Genomic DNA, 18713 nt, shown 5'->3' on the forward strand with positions numbered 1-18713 from the left:
CTTTACCACAGAGCTCAAGGCCAGACCATGGCACCAAGTGCCACGTCCAATCCTGCCTTGAACAGCTCCAGGGACGGCGACTCCACCACCTCCCCGGGCAGCCCATTCCAGTGTCCAATGACTCTCTCAGTGAAGAACTTTCTCCTCACCTCCAGCCTAAATTTCCCCTGGTGCAGCCTGAGGCTGTGTCCTCTCGTTCTGGTGCTGGCCACCTGAGAGAAGAGAGCAACCTCCTCCTGGCCACAACCCCCCCTCAGGTAGTTGTAGACAGCAATAAGGTCTCCCCTGAGCCTCCTCTTCTCCAGGCTAACCAATCCCAGCTCCCTCAGCCTCTCCTCGTAGGGCTTATGCTGAGATGTTTATTCCTAGAACAGAGTGCAAAGCTGGGGTGTTACTTTTCTTCCTGCAGAAAAGCCTTGCCACGAGGTAACTGAGTGTAGCTGTAACTATATTTATGTCATACCTTTCATCCCTCTGCTAACCTGTCTGCAGTTGCATTTCCAATAATGGCAAGGGTTTTTCTAGATCCCATTTAGCCTGAAGCCTGCTTGTGAATTCTCTTCTCCTAAGAAGCAAGATACTTGTCCTACAGATATCACCCATGTCCTGAAGCAGCTCCCTGCCCAGGGAGAGGGGCTAACCCCAGGAGAAAGTCTGGGATTAGAAATCCTTTCCTTTCACACACCTGAGGACACCCTCCATATCCTTATGGAGCTGGACACGCTCAAGCATCTCAATGTCCCTCCTAAACTAGGGGGCCCAGAGCTGAACACAGTACTCAGGGTGTGGTCTAAGCAGTGCAGAGTACAGGGGCAGAATGACCTCCCTACTCCTGCTGGCCACACCATTCCTGAGGCAGGCCAGGATGCCACTGGCTCTCTTGGCCACCTGGGCACACTGCTGGCTCATGTTCAGGCGGGTATCAATCAGCAATTAGTTGCAGATGTCCCTGCTGACTGCGGGGAGGTTGGACGAGATGACCTTGAAAGGTGCCTTCCAACCCAAACCATTCCATGTTTCTTGTGACACTGAACCCATTTCACAGAACCACCTGACATTGCTGTAAAGGTATCGCTAAAACTGTGCTGAATAAACCACAATAGGTTAAAAACTACATCTGGGGTGCTCGGGGGCAACCCTTTGGATGGTAACCAAACTTTATCCAGGCAAACCTGCACTGGGAAGGGACATTGCTATTGTCTCAGGCATTTACAAACAAGTTTCTCTGTAATGAAGTTAATCAGTAAACTATATAACCTCTGTCACTCCTTTGCTGGTCTTCAAGAAAGCTCTCACAGTAGAGAAGCTTGCAGGATACAAAGTAGAACCAACAAGTTCGACATAGTCTATGGGGGGGGGAGAAAAAGAGGGAAAAGAGGAATTTGGTATCTTAAGGAGGGTGTTCTTCTTCAGGAAATGGTCAGACTGAAGACAGCCTAAGGTAGGATATTGTTGTGTTCTCACTTGGATGCCTTTGCTATCAATTCTTCTTTCTTGAAACTGTAGGATGCTGGAAGGTTATCTAAACTAAGTGATCTTTAAAGATCTGTAAATAATTACTTTGGAATTAAATCAGGATTTATTTATTTTTTTATGGTTATGCTTTGGTTTCCAAATGACTTCAGCCTGAATCTCATTGTGGCTACTTTAAATTCCTTTGTGAACAGCTGGTGGAGATTCATGTTCTAAACCTGCTTAGAATTTTTTTCCCTTTAACTAGCTTTACATTGGTGGAACAATAACTTCTACATGAGAAGGTGGTCTCATTGCAATGCCTGTAATGTTTGGAATGGAACCACCTTCAATCTGCACATAACCTTACTGTAATTCTCCAAACTGAAAATGCCTCCTTGAATTCCTGCATTTCCACAAATGGCTAAGCCTGGCAGATAGATTTTTGTTTTACTGTCTTACATAAAATATTCTGTGCAAAACTTAAAGGAACCAAAGCAAAACTCTCCAATGACTTTGTTTAAAGTGATATGGGGGGGGAAAAAATATTTGCAAAATGGATGACCACACCACAGAATCACAAAGACAACCAGGTTGGAAAAGCCCTTCAGGATCACCAAGTCCAACCTAGAACCCTACTCTACAAGATTCACCTTAAACCATCTCCCTAAGCACCACATTCAAACCACCCTTGAACAGGGTTGGTGACTCCACCACCACCTTGGGCAGCCCTCTGAGCATCTTCGTGGCCTCTTCTGAACTGGCTCCAACAGTTCTATGTCCTTCTTGTGTTGAGGGCTTCAGAACTGCACACAGTAACCCATTGCTGCCTGTGGCAGGGGATTGGAACTAGATCATAGAATCAACCAGGTTGGAAGAGACCTCCAAGATCATCCAGTCCAACCTAGCACCCAGCCCTAACCAATCAACTAGACCATGGCACTAAGTGCCCTTTAAGGTCTTTTCTAACTCAAGCCATTCTATGTGAAGGTTTTGCTTTGATACCAGCAAACTTTCCAGCTGTCTGTGAGGTGGTTTTGGTTTTTATCAAACCCCATTTATTTTCTGAAAGGCAATCCAAAAGCTCTACAGTTCCAGACAACATCACATTTATGGGGGTTTGAGTAGTCACTCTTTAAAAGGGATTGTCTCTAAAAGGAAAAACAGGTAAACGTTTCAAAACACTTAAGGTATCAAATCTTGCTGTGTTCCAGTGAGCTTGCTTCTGATTTCACTTTCACTGCTGGCACTACTGCAGCTCCCATGGTTTCAGTGGGCTGGTTCACAGCTCACAGTAGCATGAGACCAGCCCAGCTTCGATTTCTACCAATACATATCTGGTACATTCCAGCTGGCAAGATAAGATTATTTCTCTTCTGTGATAAGAAACTGTTTGGCCTAGATTCACACCATACTTTGCAAAGCATAATTCCAAACATCAGCCTGGTTGTCAAAAGTCACCCAGGACAACCTCTGAAAGCAGAGCCCCTTTCTGCTTCTGTTGGAAACGTTGGCTGGGGGAACGCAGCTCAAACTGTGCTTTTGAATCAGGCTGCAGAAATATTTTGCTTCAACAATTCCTGTTTCAAATGGGCTCTGAAAGACTTTTTGTTTTGTGAATCTTTCTCAAAAGCTATTTCAGAGCAAAAGGACTTTTCAAGCAAAAAAAAACCATCATGAGAGATGAATATTGAAATCCTCTTTACAGAACACCTCATGGTTTCAATTCAATGTTTCTAGGAATAGCTTTGGAGTGTTAATTCTTTGGAGCAGATCATTTCTTTCAGTATTTAATTTTAGAGTAATTGATGGTTTGGTGGGGGGAAAAGAAAAGGTATTTGAGAACTGCTTTTGATCTGCTTTGAGTAGAGAATGGGGTTTAAGAGGGACAGGGATCTGTTGGAGAGGGTCCAAGGGAGGGCTACAAGGATGATTAGGGAACTGGAACGCTGCCTGATGAGGAGAAGCTGAGGGACATGAGGCTTTTAAGTCTGGAAAAGAGAAGACTGAGAGGGGATTTAATAAATGTTTATGACTATCTGAGGGGAGGGGGACAGGCTCTGCTCACTTGTTCCTTGGGATGGGACAAGGAGCAATGGATGTAAAATGCAGCACAGGAGGTTCCACCTCAACACAAGGGGCAACTTCTTTACTGCAAGGGTCTGGAACAGGCTGCCCAGAGAGGTTGTGGAGTCTCCTTCTCTGGAGACTTTCAGGGCCTGTCTGGGTGTGTTCCTCTGTGACCTGAGCTGGATTGTATGGTCCTGCTCTGGCAGGGGGCTTGGACTGGATGATCTCTTTGGGTCTCTTCCAACTCCTAACATCCTGTGAGCCTGTAATGGGGTCTCACTGAGCCAGCTAAGGTTGGATGACTTCTAAGGCTTAAAGATGCTCAGCAAGCTCTTCAAACAGCCTGTTCCAATGCCTCACCAATCCCTCAGTAAAGACATTTTTCCTGATGTCCAGTCTAAATTAACTCCACTTCTTCTCGTTCCATCACTTGGGAGAAGAGATCAACACTGGCCTCATTGCAACCTTTCAGGTAGTCACAGAGAGCAGTAAGACCTCCCTTCAACCTTCTCTTCTCCAGACCAAACAACCTCAGCCCCTGGGCCTCTTCTGGAGCAACTAAATGCAAACATAACTGAACTAATTGTTAAGAATAAATGGCACCATTATTCCCCTTTGGGTTTGTGCCATGTTTTTCCAGATGTACATCTTGCTGCTTACTCAAGACCACATTTGCTGTTGGCAAAGATGTGCTTCTGACAGCGTAGCAGCTGCACAGATCCAAAAGACTTGCATGGCTTGTTCAGCACCATCCAGTGGTGTGTGAATTTGAGCCTAGCTGGGATATTCTAGTGAGAGAAATCAGATTATAGGCTGTGAAAAGGAAACAGTGGGGTGCCAAAATAAGGATGTGATGGTGTGGGTGTTACCTGCCCTCCCCACACTTAAGAAAAGAAAACACCCAGACCAGACTCAGCCAAATCTGGAACTTAGAATGGGGCTTTATATTTACAGCTTAGCACAAGATACAAGCAGACATTTGCAATATATAGAATCATAGAATCAACCAGGTTGGAAGAGACCTCCAAGATCATCCAGTCCAACCTAGCACCCAGCCCTAGCCAGTCAACCAGACCATGGCACTAAGTGCCTCATCCAGGCTTTGCTTCAACACCTCCAGGGATGGAGACTCCACCACCTCCCTGGGCAGCCCATTCCAATGCCAATCACTCTCTCTGTGAAGAACTTCTTCCTAATATCCAGCCTATACCTACCCTGGCACAACTTGAGACTGTGTCCCCTTGTTCTATTCCTGGTTATACATATATGCCATATACATATACAGCTACAGGCAGAAATGTACAAGTTAAAAAAGGTAACACAGAAACTCAGCTGCCCTCTCCAAAACCAGAGTCCCCAGGAGGGGCTCCCAACTACCTTTCCACCTCTCTACCTTATCCCAGACTTTGCCTTATGTTCAAGGTGAGTTTGGAGAATCGGCCAGGGGGGTTAGGAAGCAGAGGGATTAGTCAGACAGCAGGTTAGGGAGAAAAGTGCAGGCAGCCAGAGCCAGAGAGCAACTCTGTTATCTATATTTGTGTTCTTGCTTTTATACATCTCAGCAAGCCTGTGAGTGCAGTAGACATCACCACTGTTTCCTTTTCACAGCCTATAATCTAATTCTTCTCACCAAAATATTCCACCTAGCTTCAAACTGGCACAAGTGGGAAGGGCAGAAGCCTGCAGAGCAAGTGTAAGACCTTGAAAAAGTAGGTGAAATGACACAGTTAGCTTCTGGCACTAACTGAAGCGAGATAAAGGAGAGGAAAAACTCCCTTGCTATAGGTTTTAATGATCAATGTCATGACAGATGTTCTTGCTTCTTAACTGTTAGCATTTCAATGGTTTTGCATCCTCTGAAATAGAGGAGACTTGCCAGGGAACCTATTTTATGTGAGGAAAAAAGTCTTTTTGGAGTGCTTCTGAAACCCTGATAAGTAATGGGCCCATTCATCTCTGATCCCCTTGTAAATACTGCAGTCAACTCCAGCAGAAACGAGGCTCAGCATCTGCCTGGAAATATGTAACATTTCTCTCCCATTCTCTTTTTGGACCTACCAAAAGAATTGTGTCATTGTTTTCATGAAAGAGCAAGGCTTGGCTTGCTCCAAGAGAAAATATGAAGCAGTTAGCAAATAACTTTTAAATCACTCTTTTCAGCTGTTTGTCCTGCAGGGACTGCTAGATGCTGCTCTAGTACTGGGGGAAAAAAGAGACCTCAGTTGTTTACATTTTTTAATCTGCTATTAAATGGGCAAAGCTAAGGGAGACTCCAGATATTGTGCTGGTTCCAACAGGAAAGCTTGTCATGCCTTGTGCCCCTGCCAGGATTGCTGTTGGCTCAGAGGTGCTTCACACATAAGCATCACACAACTGCCCAGGCTTGTAGAGGCTCAGGCTGCAGAGGCTGGCTGGGTGGCCACTGAAGGCTGGATGCCAAAGCTGACCACTTACATTAGCAATGTCCTCCCTGCTCCTTAATGGCAAACTCATTTTTCCCTGTCAGGCACTTCTTGAAGGTTTATTTCATGTTCTTCCTCTTCTAATGAAGCCTCCCTCTTGTCACCTTTCCCCAGTGCAGCTTTTCCCTGTCATAATGTCTTCATTCAGAATCAAAAACTAACATGATGCTTGAGTCTTGAGCTAACTTTCACTAATGCCACAGGACTTTGGGTGGTTCTTTAAGGTCTTCTTTATTCTGTAGTGAGATCTGATTTGGGTTGGTAGATTCTCTGTGGTGTAGATTGAACAGAACATTTCTGTGATTAGCTGCATGGTGTCTTTCAGGTGTGTTTTGTAAATGCCAGTGCCAAACTTGCCCACCAATGATAAAGGAGTGACTGAGGGACTCTGCTACTTCTAAGCTATCTTGTAATGTCTTTTGGTAGGACCACAGCAAACCTCAGCTCAGATAAAGCAGACTTCATGACTACATCTTGGGTTTTGAGAGGAAGGTCTGCAAGTGGAAACTTCTTTAATAACTGCAATTTCATGGCACTACTAGAAATGGGTTTGGTATTTGACACCAAGCTAGGAGCAGGTATAGAGCTGCTGGAGGGTAGGAGAGCCCTGCAGAGGGATTTGGACAGGCTGGATGGGTGAGCAGAGGCCAATGGGATGAGACTGAACAAGGCCAAGTGCAGGGTTCTATACTTTGGCCACAACAACCCCAAGCAGCACTACAGGCTGGGGCCTGAGTGGCTGAGAGCAGCCAGGAGTAAAGAGACCTGGGGGCACTTGTGGATAGTAGCTGAAGATGAGCCAGCAGTGTGCCCAGGTGGCCAAGAGAGCCAATGGCATCCTGGCCTGGCTCAGGAGCAGTGTGGCCAGCAGCACAAGGGAGGTTATTTTGCCCCTATTCTCAGCACTGGTCAGGCCACACCTTGAGTGCTGTGTCCAGTTCTGGGCCCCTCAATTCAAGAAAGATGTTGAGGTGCTGGAACATGTCCAGAGAAGGGCAACAAAGCTGGTGAGGGGCCTGGAGCACAGCCCTGTGAGGAGAGGCTGAGAGAGCTGGGGGTGTGCAGCCTGCAGAAGAGGAGGCTCAGGGCAGACCTCATTGCTGCCTTACATGTACCTGAAGGGAGGCTGTAGCCAGGTGGGGGTTGGTCTCTTCTGCCAGACAACCAGCAACAGAACAAGAGGACACAGTCTCAAGTAGTGTCAGTCTAGGCTGGATGTTAGGAGGAAGTTGTTGGCAGAGAGAGTGATTGGCATTGGAATGGGCTGCCCAGGGAGGTGGTGGAGTCTCCATCCCTGAAGGTCTTCAAGAAGAGCCTGGATGAGGCACTTAGTGCCATGGTCTGGTTGACTGGCTAGGGCTGGGTGCTAGGTTGGACTGGATGATGCTGGAGGTCTCTTCCAACCTGGCTGATTCTATGCTTATTGTTTTCCAGGTGTCCTTGCAGAGCCCATGAGTTCTCCAGTGCAAGAGGCAGATGTGTCACCTTACACCCAGTACAACAGTCTGCCATTTCCTCAAGTTCAGCCTCAGATCTCATCACCACCTTATTACTCCAACCTAGGCTTCTACCCTCCACAGCATGAGGAGTGGTATTCCCCTGGGATGTATGAGCTCAGGAGAATCCCTTCAGAGACCTTTTTCACAAGAGAGACAGAGATCATGGATATTCCTGCAGCCAAAAAGCCAAGACTGGGTCACTCCACAGGAAGAGTGAAAGGAGAAGAGCTCTGTGTGGTCTGCGGGGACAAAGCCTCTGGCTACCACTACAATGCTCTTACCTGTGAAGGATGCAAAGGTAGGATGGAATTGATTACAGGATGCAAGTCAGCTAATAAGCATAACAGTGTATGAATGTATTTTTCTGTCCTGTTTGTCCTATCTGAGTTGTTAAGCATTTTAGAGATCTCTATTTAGGTTTGGTGTACACTACTCTGTGCTTTTTCACAGCAGATTGGCAGCATCCCCAGCCCTGTCCTGTGATTATAGAGCACAGCTGGCTGAGCAGCAGCTCTTGAGCTACCACCAGCTCTTGGTAAACTGAAGAACATCTTTCACCTGGGGGCTTGGCAGCCTGGCTAAGAGCAGAGGTTGTTGATGCAGGTCTCTGTCTGTGGATGGAACTGAGCTCATGGAGGCCCCTGGGTTAGGTGCCCTAGAAATCAGCTGCAAACTGCCTCCTGTAGCATGCATGGTGAGCATGTGAAGGTGCCAACTCCCACCTGCAGGCTGTGGCCAGAGAATCTCTCTCCCCCAGCTCCATAAGGATATGGTGGGTGTCCTCAGGTGTGTGAAAGGAAAGGTTTGCTAATCCCAGACTTTCTCCTGGGGTTAGCCCCTGTCCCTAGGCAGGGAGCTGCTTCAGGACATGGGTGATATCTGTAGGACAAGTATCTTGCTTCTTAGGAGAAGAGAATTCACAAGCAGGCTTCAGGCTAAATGGGATCTAGAAAAACCCTTGCCATTATTGGAAATGCAACTGCAGACAGGTTAGCAGAGGGATGAAAGGTATGACATAAATATAGTTACAGCTACACTCAGTTACCTCGTGGCAAGGCTTTTCTGCAGGAAGAAAAGTAACACCCCAGCTTTGCACTCTGTTCTAGGAATAAACTTCTCAGCATAAGCCCTACGAGGAGAGGCTGAGGGAGCTGGGATTGGTTAGCCTGGAGAAGAGGAGGCTCAGAGGAGACCTTATTGCTGTCTACAACTACCTGAGGGGTGGTTGTGGCCAGGAGGAGGTTGCTCTCTTCTCTCAGGTGGCCAGCACCAGAACGAGAGGACACAGCCTCAAGCTACACCAGGGGAAATTTAGGCTGGAGGTGAGGAGAAAGTTCTTCACTGAGAGAGTCATTGGACACTGGAATGGGCTGCCCGGGGAGGTGGTGGAGTCGCTGTCCCTGGGGCACTTCAAGGCAGGATTGGACGTGGCACTTGGTGCCATGGTCTAGCCTTGAGCTCTGTGGTAAAGGGCTGGACTTGATGATCTGTGAGGTCTCTTCCTACCTTGGTGATACTGTGATACTGTGATCATTGCTTCTGCAGACATTACCGAAGCACTAAAATACCTCAGTGTAGGACTCACTGTCACTGGGCATGGACTTTGGACTACTTTTGAGAGCTTGCCTTATCTATCACAAATTAATTTCTGAGGGCACAGCAGGCCACACTGGCCAGCCACTGTAAACAGAAATACAGTCAAGGTTCATACAGTTAATCTCAATCATTCCAATGAATAAGAGATTAATTTCTGTGTGAATAGCCTCAAAGTAAAAAAAAAGTTATGAACTGCCTCTCATAAATGCTGTCATTATAAACCAGAATACACTCAGTTTTGACACAAAGCTTCCAAGTAATGATACATTTCCTCTGTTAGTGACCAATTCCTTCTGTTTATTAACTTCATTGTTAAATAGTTTAGCAATTTTCAAAGACAATTCTGAACTAGGAAATCTGTAAAGAATGTTTCTAGGAGAGAGGTCACAGTATCACCAAGGTTGGAAGAGACCTCACAGATCATCAAGTCCAACCCTTTACCACAGAGCTCAAGGCCAGACCATGGCACCAAGTGCCACGTCCAGTCCTGCCTTGAACAGCTCCAGGGACGGCGACTCCACCACCTCCCCGGGCAGCCCATTCCAGTGTCCAATGACTCTCTCAGTGAAGAACTTTCTCCTCACCTCCAGCCTAAATTTCCTCTGGCGCAGCCTGAGGCTGTGTCCTCTTGTTCTGGTGCTGGCCACCTGAGAGAAGAGAGCAACCTCCTCCTGGCCACAACCACCCCTCAGGTAGTTGTAGACAGCAATAAGGTCACCTCTGAGCCTCCTCTTCTCCAGGCTAACCAATCCCAGCTCCCTCAGCCTCTCCTCGTAGGGCTGTGCTCAAGGCCTCTCCCCAGCCTCGTCGCCCTCCTCTGGACACACTCAAGCATCTCAATGTCCCTCCTAAACTGGGGGGCCCAGAACTGAACACAGCACTCAAGGTGTGGTCTAACCAGTGCAGAGTACAGGGGCAGAATGACCTCCCTGCTCCTGCTGGCCACACCATTCCTGATGCAGGCCAGGATGCCGTTGGCTCTCTTGGCCACCTGGGCACAGTGCTGGCTCATGTTCAGGCAGGTATCAATCAGCACCCCCAGATCCCTCTCTGCCTGGCTGCTCTCAGCCACTCCGACCCCAGCCTGTATCTCTGCATGGGGTTGTTGGTTAAAGCACCAGGTAAATACTTGGACTCAAACCTATGGTGAAAGGAAATATGCATTCATCTCTGATTCATTTTGAATCACTCTGATGTATCCATTGTTTTACTGGTTTATTGGGATAATTTGTTTTATGTTTTCACTCTGTTTCATGACTGCAACCTTAATTACAGAGAACAGCAGCCTTGATCAAACACAGTAAAAGCTGGATGATTTAAAGGCAATGCATTTTGTTTCTACAATAAACTTTAGAGGTTGTTAGAGTGCCAGCTGATTCAGTAAAAAGGATGTGCTGAGGATAGGGATTTTGTCTCGCAAAGGGAAAGGGGCAGGAGGTTTTCTAGACCTCTCCATAGGCCAGCAATGTGGCCTTGTGGCCAAGAGAGCCAATGGCATCCTGGGGTGCATCAGGAAATGTGGGGCCAGTAGGTCTGGGGAGGTTCTTCTCCCCCTCTGCTCTGCTTACTGAGATCACACCTGGAATACTGTGTCAAATTTTGGGCTCCCCAGTTTGAGAGACAGGAACCTGCTAGGGAGAGTCCAGGGGAGAACCATAAGAGAGAGACTGAGAGCCCTGGGGCTATTTGGAGAAGACTGAGAGGGGAACTGATCAATGTCTATCAATATCTGAGGGGTGGTGCCTAGTGGCTGGCGCCAATCTCCTTTCGGTGGTCAGCAGCAACAAGACAAGGAGCAACAGCTACAAACTGGAACATGAGAAGAAACTTCTTTACAGTGAAGGTGACAGAGCCCTGAAACAGGCTGCCCAGAGGTTGTGGAGTCTCCTCTGGAGACTTTCCAAACCCACCTGGATGCATTCATAGAATAGAATAGAATCACAGAGTCAACCAGGTTGGAAGAGACCTCCAAGATCATCCAGGCCAACCTAGCACCCAGCCCTATCCAGTCAACTAGACCATGGCACTAAGTGCCTCATCCAGGCTTTCCTTGAACATCTCCAGGAATGACAACTCCACCACCTCCCTGGGCAGCCCATTCCAATGCCAATCACTCTCTCTGCCAACAACTTGCTCCTAACATCCAGCCTAGACCTTCCCTGGCACAACTTGAGACTGTGTCCTCTTGTTCTATTGCTGGTTGCCTGGCAGAAGAGGCCATGCTGCCTTGGTGAACTTCCCAAGGTGATGCTGCCTTGGTGAACTTCCCAAGGTGATGCTGCCTTGGTGAACTTCCCAAGGTGATGCTGCCTTGGTGAACTTCCCAAGGTGATGCTGCCTTGGTGAACTTCCCAAGGTGATGCTGCCTTGGTGAACTTCCCAAGGTGATGCTGCCTTGGTGAACTGCCCAAGATGATGCTGCCTTGGTGAACTGCCCAAGGTGATGCTGCCTTGGTGAACTGCCCAAGGTGATGCTGCCTTGGTGAACTGCCCAAGGTGATGCTGCCTTGGTGAACTGCCCAAGGTGATGCTGCCTTGGTGAACTTCCCAAGGTGATGCTGCCTTGGTGAACTTCCCAAGGTGATGCTGCCTTGGTGAACTTCCCAAGGTGATGCTGCCTTGGCAGGGCGGTTGGACTCAATGATCTCGGGAGGTCCCTTCCAGCCTCTAAGGATCTGTAATTCTGTGACCTCTGATCATTCTTGTGTACCTGTGGAACGTTTTATGTGGCTACACATTACCTTCAAAGCACAGTGACCAAAACTGCCCTTGGGACTTGAGCTGTGTTTATATCAGTGCAGTAGGTTATCTCACGTGTCTCACATCCAAGTATGGAATTAGACCTTCTTTTGGATAACAAGCCTGCTAGTTTATGCCAAATATCTGTCCCAAATGAAATGTAGATCCCTGTCTGCAGGGCTAGAACTTGCCTGCTGGCTTCATTAATCCTGTGGACATTCAAATGGGGAGGCTTTGCACTCATTTTTATAGGATTCAGTCCTCAGTGAGGAGTATGTTAATTATTTTTCTCCTTTCTTTCTTGGATAATTCATTCAGCAACCTCCTTTTCTTGAAAACCTGATTTTGAAAATATTTGATTGTTTGAATCTTGTTTCCTAGCTTTTAAAATTCATGCTTTTGATTTCTGCTTTCACATTTTTTAATGTACCTTAAAAAAAACCAAACAAATTCTAAGAATATTTTCCTTTCATCCTCCACAAAAAAAAAAGAAAATGAAGACCTTGTGGGTGATAAAATCAACATCATAAATCACAGAAACATTCAGGTTGGAAAAGACTTTCAGGATCACCAAGCCCAACCTATAACCCTGCTCTACAAGGTGAATGTTTGTAGAGTTTTTTCAACATTTAGCCCTAATTAAAATGCATCACAGATTGCAGGATTTATATGTAGCAAGTACAATTCATAAAGTCTGTACAGAAGATGCAGTTTGCTTCAGTCAATAGGGAGAACCTACAGCTTAAACCCAGGCTTTTAACCCCCTTCAAGAGACAGGGAGAACCTTTAGCTTAAATCCAGGCTTTTAACTCTCTTCAACAGGCAGGGAGAACCTACAGCTTAAATCCAGGCTTTTAACTCCCTTCCACAGACAGGGAGAACCTACAGCTTAAATCCAGGCTTTTAACTCCCTTCAACAGAGGGAGAACCTACAGCTTAAATCCAGCCTTTTAACTCTCTTCATCAGACAGGGAGAACCTACAGCTTAAACCCAGGCTTTTTAACTCCCTTCAAGAGACAGGGAGAACCTTCAGCTTAGATCCAGGCTTTTAACTCCCTTCCACAGACAGGGAGAACCTACAGCTTAAATCCAGGCTTTTAACTCTCTTCATCAGACAGGGAGAACCTACAGTTTAAATCCAGGCTTTTAACTCCCTTCATCAGACAGGGAGAACCTACAGTTTAAATCCAGGCTTTTAACTCCCTTCATCAGACAGGGAGAACCTACAGCTTAAATCCAGGCTTTTAACTCCCTTCTACAGGCAGAGAGAACCTACAGCTTAAATCCAGGCTTTTAACTCTCTTCATCAGACATAGAGAACCTTTAGCTTAAATCCAGGCTTTTAACTCTCTTCATCAGAAAGGAAAAACCTTTAGCTTAAATCCAGGCTTTTAACTCTCTTCATCAGAAAGGAAAAACCTTTAGCTTAAATCCAGGCTTTTAACTCTCTTCAAGAGACAGGGAGAACCTACAGCTTAAATCCAGGCTTTTAACTCCCTTCCACAGACAGGGAGAACCTACAGCTTAAATCCAGGCTTTTTAACTCCCTTCTCTGACCAGTAAATGCTAATATATTAGACACTAGGTGACTGATGAATAAAAATAATGCCCGAGGCTGCTGGAGATTCTAAGCAATCTGCATTTCAAAAGGACTTGATGCCTGTCAAGTGTATTTATCTGCAAAGCAGCCAATAAAAGACAGCATGGAAGAGATTTCAAAGAGGAAACACAGCCAGATTTTTGTGACCAGATAGTGGATTTTTTTTCAACTGGTGCTTGGCAGAGAGGATGCAACTATAAAAACATGGCCCAAGGTTGGGTAATTGTCATCTGGGACTGGCAGGATCAGGTCACCTGTTACCTCACCAAGATTCAGTGGGGCAGGATCTTAGTTGAATGCAGTCAGAAAACACACAGACAAATCCCACAGTGGAGAAAAAAAAAATCACAATAGAATAAGAAGAAATTGGCTCAAGTTGTGCCACAGAAGGTTTAGATTGGCTATCAGGAAAAAGTCACTACTGAAAGAGCAGGGAGGTACTGGAACAGGCTGCCCAGCCAGGTGGTGGGGTTGCTGTGCCTGAAGGTGTTCAAGAAGCCTGTAGCTGTGGCACTTCAGGTTATGGTTTGGGTTACAGTTGGACTTGATCTTAAAGGTCTTTTCCAACCTCATTGATTCTATAACAACTCAGACTTGCATCTGCTGTTGCACTGTGAATTGATTATGGGACACTGGATCTTGTCTGGTGCTTCTCTTGGTGCCAGGCTGGAAAATGGTGGTGGTTTTATTGTGCCAGTGAGCAAGTGAAAGCTTTGTGAATAGCTCTGGTTAATGGAAATTCACACAGAGCTCTAGTTTGAAGTAAACTCTAAATCTGTGACCTCTCAGCAGAAGGTCCTAAGAATAAGTGCCCCTTGGGAAGCCCCAGGGGGTCCATAGTGAGACTGGCACAACATGAGCTAGCAGTGCCTTCCTTCAACAGCTCTTGATGGATCCAGCTCTTCCAGATCTCATCTTAACAAAGCACACAATGAAAGTGCTCCCCAGCCTGCTGGTAAAGGCACTGGTAGCCTTCTCCTCCTCAGTTCTCCCCTCTCACTGAGGGGAAACCTCATTGCTCTCTACAACTCCCTGAAAGGAGGCTGCAGCCAGGTGGGTCTTGGTCTCTTCTCCCTAGTAGCAAATGATAGGACAAGAAGAAATGGCCTCAAGATGTACCAGGGAAGCTTTAGGTTGGATATTAGAAGAAACTTCTCACTGAAAGGGTTCTCAAGTGCTAGAACAGGCTCTCCAGGGAGGCAGCTGAATCTCCATCCCTGAAGGTGTTTAAAAGTTGCAGTGATGTGGTGCTTAGGGACATGGTTTAGCATCAGAATTGGTTCAGTTAGATAATGGTTGGACTTGATAATCTTAAAGGTCTTTTCCGTACAAAACAATTCCATGATTCTACTCTAGGTCCTTACTTTGGGCTAATGTCTAAAGCTTGGGCCCATGAGTTATCACCTTGATTTCACATAATGGAAGTGACCATTGAAGATCATGGAATCCAGCTCCAGCTCTCCTGACAACAGAGCAGGATCACCTAGCACAGATCACAAATGGACACATCCAGGCAGGCCTTGAACTTCTCCAGACATGGAGACTCCACCACCTGTCTGGGCAGCCTGTGCCAGTGCTCTGCCATCCTCAAAGTAAAGAAGCTTCTCATGTTTAGATGGAACTTTCTACATTCAAGCTTTGTGCCCATTACCTCATTCCTGGGGACCACTGAGCAGAGTCTGGCCCCACCTTTCTGACTGAGCTCGTTTGAGGCTGATTGGATTATTTTAATGAGGAAAAATTAGATTGCAGGCTGTGAAAAGGAAACAGGTGGTGATGTCTGCTGCACTCACAGGCTTGCTGAGATGCATAAAAATAAGAACACAAACATAGATAAGACAGTGTGTGTGTGTGTCACATAATCATAGAATCAGCCAGGTTGGAAGAGACCTCCAAGCTCATCCAAGCCAACCTAGCACCCAGCCCTAGCCAATTAACCAGACCATGGCACTGAGTGCCTCAGCCAGGCTTTTCTTGAGCTCCCTTCAACAGACAAGGAGAACCTAAAGCTTAAATCCAGGCTTTTTAACTCCCCTCTCTGACCAGTAAATGTTAATATATTAGACACTAGGTGACTGATGAATAAAAATAATGCCTGAGGCTGATGGAGATTCTAAGCAATCTGCATTTCAAAAGGACTTGATGCCAGTCAATTGGCTGCTTTGCAGATAAATACAATAAAAGACAGCTTGGAAGAGATTTCAAAGAGGAAATACAGCCAGATTTTTGTGACCAGAGTCTCTGTCAGAGTCAGGCCTTCTCCCTGGGCTGCTTCTAGCACCCCCCGGCTTCGAAACTCACCTTGCATGTAAGGCAAGCTCTGGGGTAAGGTAGAGAGGTAGAAAGAAGGTGGAAGGGTGGTTGAGAGCCCCTCCTGGGGACTCTGGTTTCTGGGAGGGCTGCTGTGTGTCTGTATTACCTTTTACCTTGTATATTTCTGTCTATAGCTGTATATATACTGTAACTATCTGCTTGTATATTGTGCTAAGCTGTAAATATAAAGCTTCATTCTAATTTCCAGAGGCAGCTGAGTCTAGTTTGGGTGATTTCCAAAGTGGGGGGGGCAGGGAACAATGATGATGTCTGCTTCATTCATAGGCTTGCTGGGATGTATAAAAACAAGAACACAAATATAGATAACTGAGTTGCTCTCTGGGTTCCTGCACTTTACTCCCTAACCTGCTGTCTAACAAATCCTTCTGCTTTTTAACCTCCCTGGCCAATTCTCCAAACTCACCTTGAACATAAGCCAAAGTCTGGGTAAGGTAGAGGGGTGGAAAGGTGGTTGGGAGCCCCTCCTGGGGACTCTGGTTTCTGGGAGGGCTGCTGTGTTTCTGTATTACTTTTTAACTCGTATATTTCTGTCCTTAGCTGTATATATATTGTAAATAGCTGCTTGTATCTTGTGCTAAGCTGTAAATAGAAAGCTCCATTTCTTCATTTCCAGCTTGGCTGAGTCTAGTCTGGGTGATTTCATAAGAGCAGAGGGGCAGGGAACTCCCAAACCATCCCACTGCCCCCAACCCCTTAGATGTTTGTAAGTTTATGAAATGCTCTGACTTTGATGCTGTTATAAACACAGCCATCAAGAACAGAGTCACCCAGGCAGCACTGCCTGCTGTGGCAGCAGAACACGAGGCGCGTGGAGGTGGGAAGCGCTCTGCAACTCAGCTGCTTTGCTTGGTTGAGTGTTTGATCTGTTGCACTGCTGTGTTGTGCAGGGTTCTTCAGACGAAGCATCACGAAGAACGCAGTGTACAAGTGCAAGAACGGAGGCAACTGCGAGATGGACATGTACATGAGGAGGAAATGCCAGGAGTGCCGCCTCAGGAAATGCAAGCAAATGGGCATGTTGGCTGAATGTATGTGTACAGGTATTTGCATCGTGGAGGCAGCAGGCAGCACATGCTGCACTTGTTTAATTAGGCTGCTTTTAATAAAACAGCTGTGAAAGAGGTCATCTGGCAGATGAAAGGCCCCATCCTCTTTAACATCTTCATAGATGATCTGGATGAGGGCATGGAGTCAGTCATCAGCAAGTTTGCAGATGACACTAAGCTGGTGGCAGATGTGGCTGGGTTGGAGGGCAGAAGGGCTCTGCAGCGGGACCTTGACCACCTGGACAGATGGGCAGAGGCCAATGGGATGGCATTCAATAGTTCCAAGTGCAGGGTGCTGCACTTTGGCTACAACAACCCCATGCAGAGATACAGGCTGGGGTCGGAGTGGCTGGAGAGCAGCCAGACAGAGAGGGATCTGGGGGTGCTGATTGATACCCACCTGAACATGAGCCAGCAGTGTGCCCAGGTGGCCAAGAGAGCCAGTGGCATCCTGGCCTGCATCAGGAATGGTGTGGTCAGCAGGAGCAGGGAGGTCATTCTGCCCCTCTACTCTGCACTGGTTAGACCACACCTTGAGTACTGTGTTCAGTTCTGGGCCCCCCAGTTTAGGAGGGACATTGAGATGCTTGAGCATGTCCAGAGAAGGGCGACGAGGCTGGTGAGGGGCCTTGAGTACAGCCCTAGAAGGAGAGGCTGAGGGAGCTGGGATTGGTTAGCCTGGAGAAGAGGAGGCTCAGGGGAGACCTTATTGCTGTCTACAACTAACTGAGGGGTGGTTGTGGCCAGGAGGAGGTTGCTCTCTTCTCTCAGGTGGCCAGCACCAGAACAAGAGGACACAGCCTCAGGCTGTTCCAGGGGAGATTTAGGCTGGAGGTGAGGAGAAAGTTCTTCCCTGAGAGAGTCATTGGACACTGGAATGGGCTGCCCGGGGAGGTGGTGGAGTCGCCGTCCCTGGAGCTGTTCAAGGCAGGATTGGACGTGGCACTTGGTGCCATGGTCTGGCCTTGAGCTCTGTGGTAAAGGGTTGGACATGATGATCTGTGAGGTCTCTTCCAACCCTGATGATGCTGTGCATCAAGTACTCTTAAAAGACACAAAAAGTCCTCTTAAAAGAGACAAAATGCACTTAAAAGCCATGGGATTTACTTGGTGGTCAGGGAGATGAGGGTGTAAGGGCTGGGGAAGAAAGGACTGTCCTGTGCTAGGTGACAGCCATTGGTCTGCTTGAGCGGGCAGGGAAAGCAGTCATGGAAGTGAGTCTATGGAAGACTCTCTGGGAGTGAAGAGCTTTGCCTGTTGTGGAAGAAGTTTTTGTGCTTCCCTTTGCTAGTTCTCCTGGGGCTTTCTTGTTAAGCTCTTGCCAGCTCACTGCAAATTTTGGCATTCAAACTATGCCATTTTGAAGAGAAGGATTGCTGCTAGCAGGAAGTTTCTGTGGACTTGTTAAGCATATGTTCCCAGACCTCACCCAGCAATCAGGCACAGCCTGCTAAGGGCTTGCCCTTTTTTATGGCCATATTAGCTCCTCTCGTTGCACTATAGATTTTACTGCCTTGCATATCGGCACACAGGTAGAATCACTTCCAGAAACGAAGCTGGAGGTGTTCAAGGAACACGTGGACATGGCACTTTGGGATGTTAATGGCCATGATGATTTTAGGTTGGTGATAGGAGTCAATGATCTTGGAGGTTTTTTCCAACTGAAACAATTCTACAATGATGGACTTCAATAATGTTTCATATGAAAGAATCATAGAACCAGCTAGGTTGGAAGAGACCTCTAAGATCATCCAGTCCAACCTAGCACCCAGCCCTATCCAGTCAACTAGACCATGGCACCAAGTGCCTCATCCAGTCTTTTCTTGAACACCTCCAGGGATGGTGACTCCACCCTGGGCAGCCCATTCCAATGCCAAATATTCTATTCAGAATTTCACAGATTTAAAACTCCAT

General features: G+C 46.9%; 1 protein-coding gene across 1 annotated transcript in view; it reads left to right on the plus strand.

Annotated features, from left to right (window-relative positions):
• The window catches only part of NR1H4 (nuclear receptor subfamily 1 group H member 4), a 75194-nt gene that overhangs the window by 28105 nt on the left and 28376 nt on the right, over positions 1-18713 (plus strand). Inside the window, exons 3-4 of the mRNA XM_064154778.1 lie at positions 7419-7781; positions 16641-16781. Coding sequence (XP_064010848.1) covers positions 7419-7781; positions 16641-16781 — 504 coding nt within the window. The remainder of the gene's footprint in view (positions 1-7418; positions 7782-16640; positions 16782-18713) is intronic.

Source organism: Pogoniulus pusillus, chromosome 15 (genome assembly GCF_015220805.1).
Source record: "Pogoniulus pusillus isolate bPogPus1 chromosome 15, bPogPus1.pri, whole genome shotgun sequence".
In the NCBI taxonomy this organism is placed as follows: Eukaryota; Metazoa; Chordata; class Aves; order Piciformes; family Lybiidae; genus Pogoniulus; species Pogoniulus pusillus.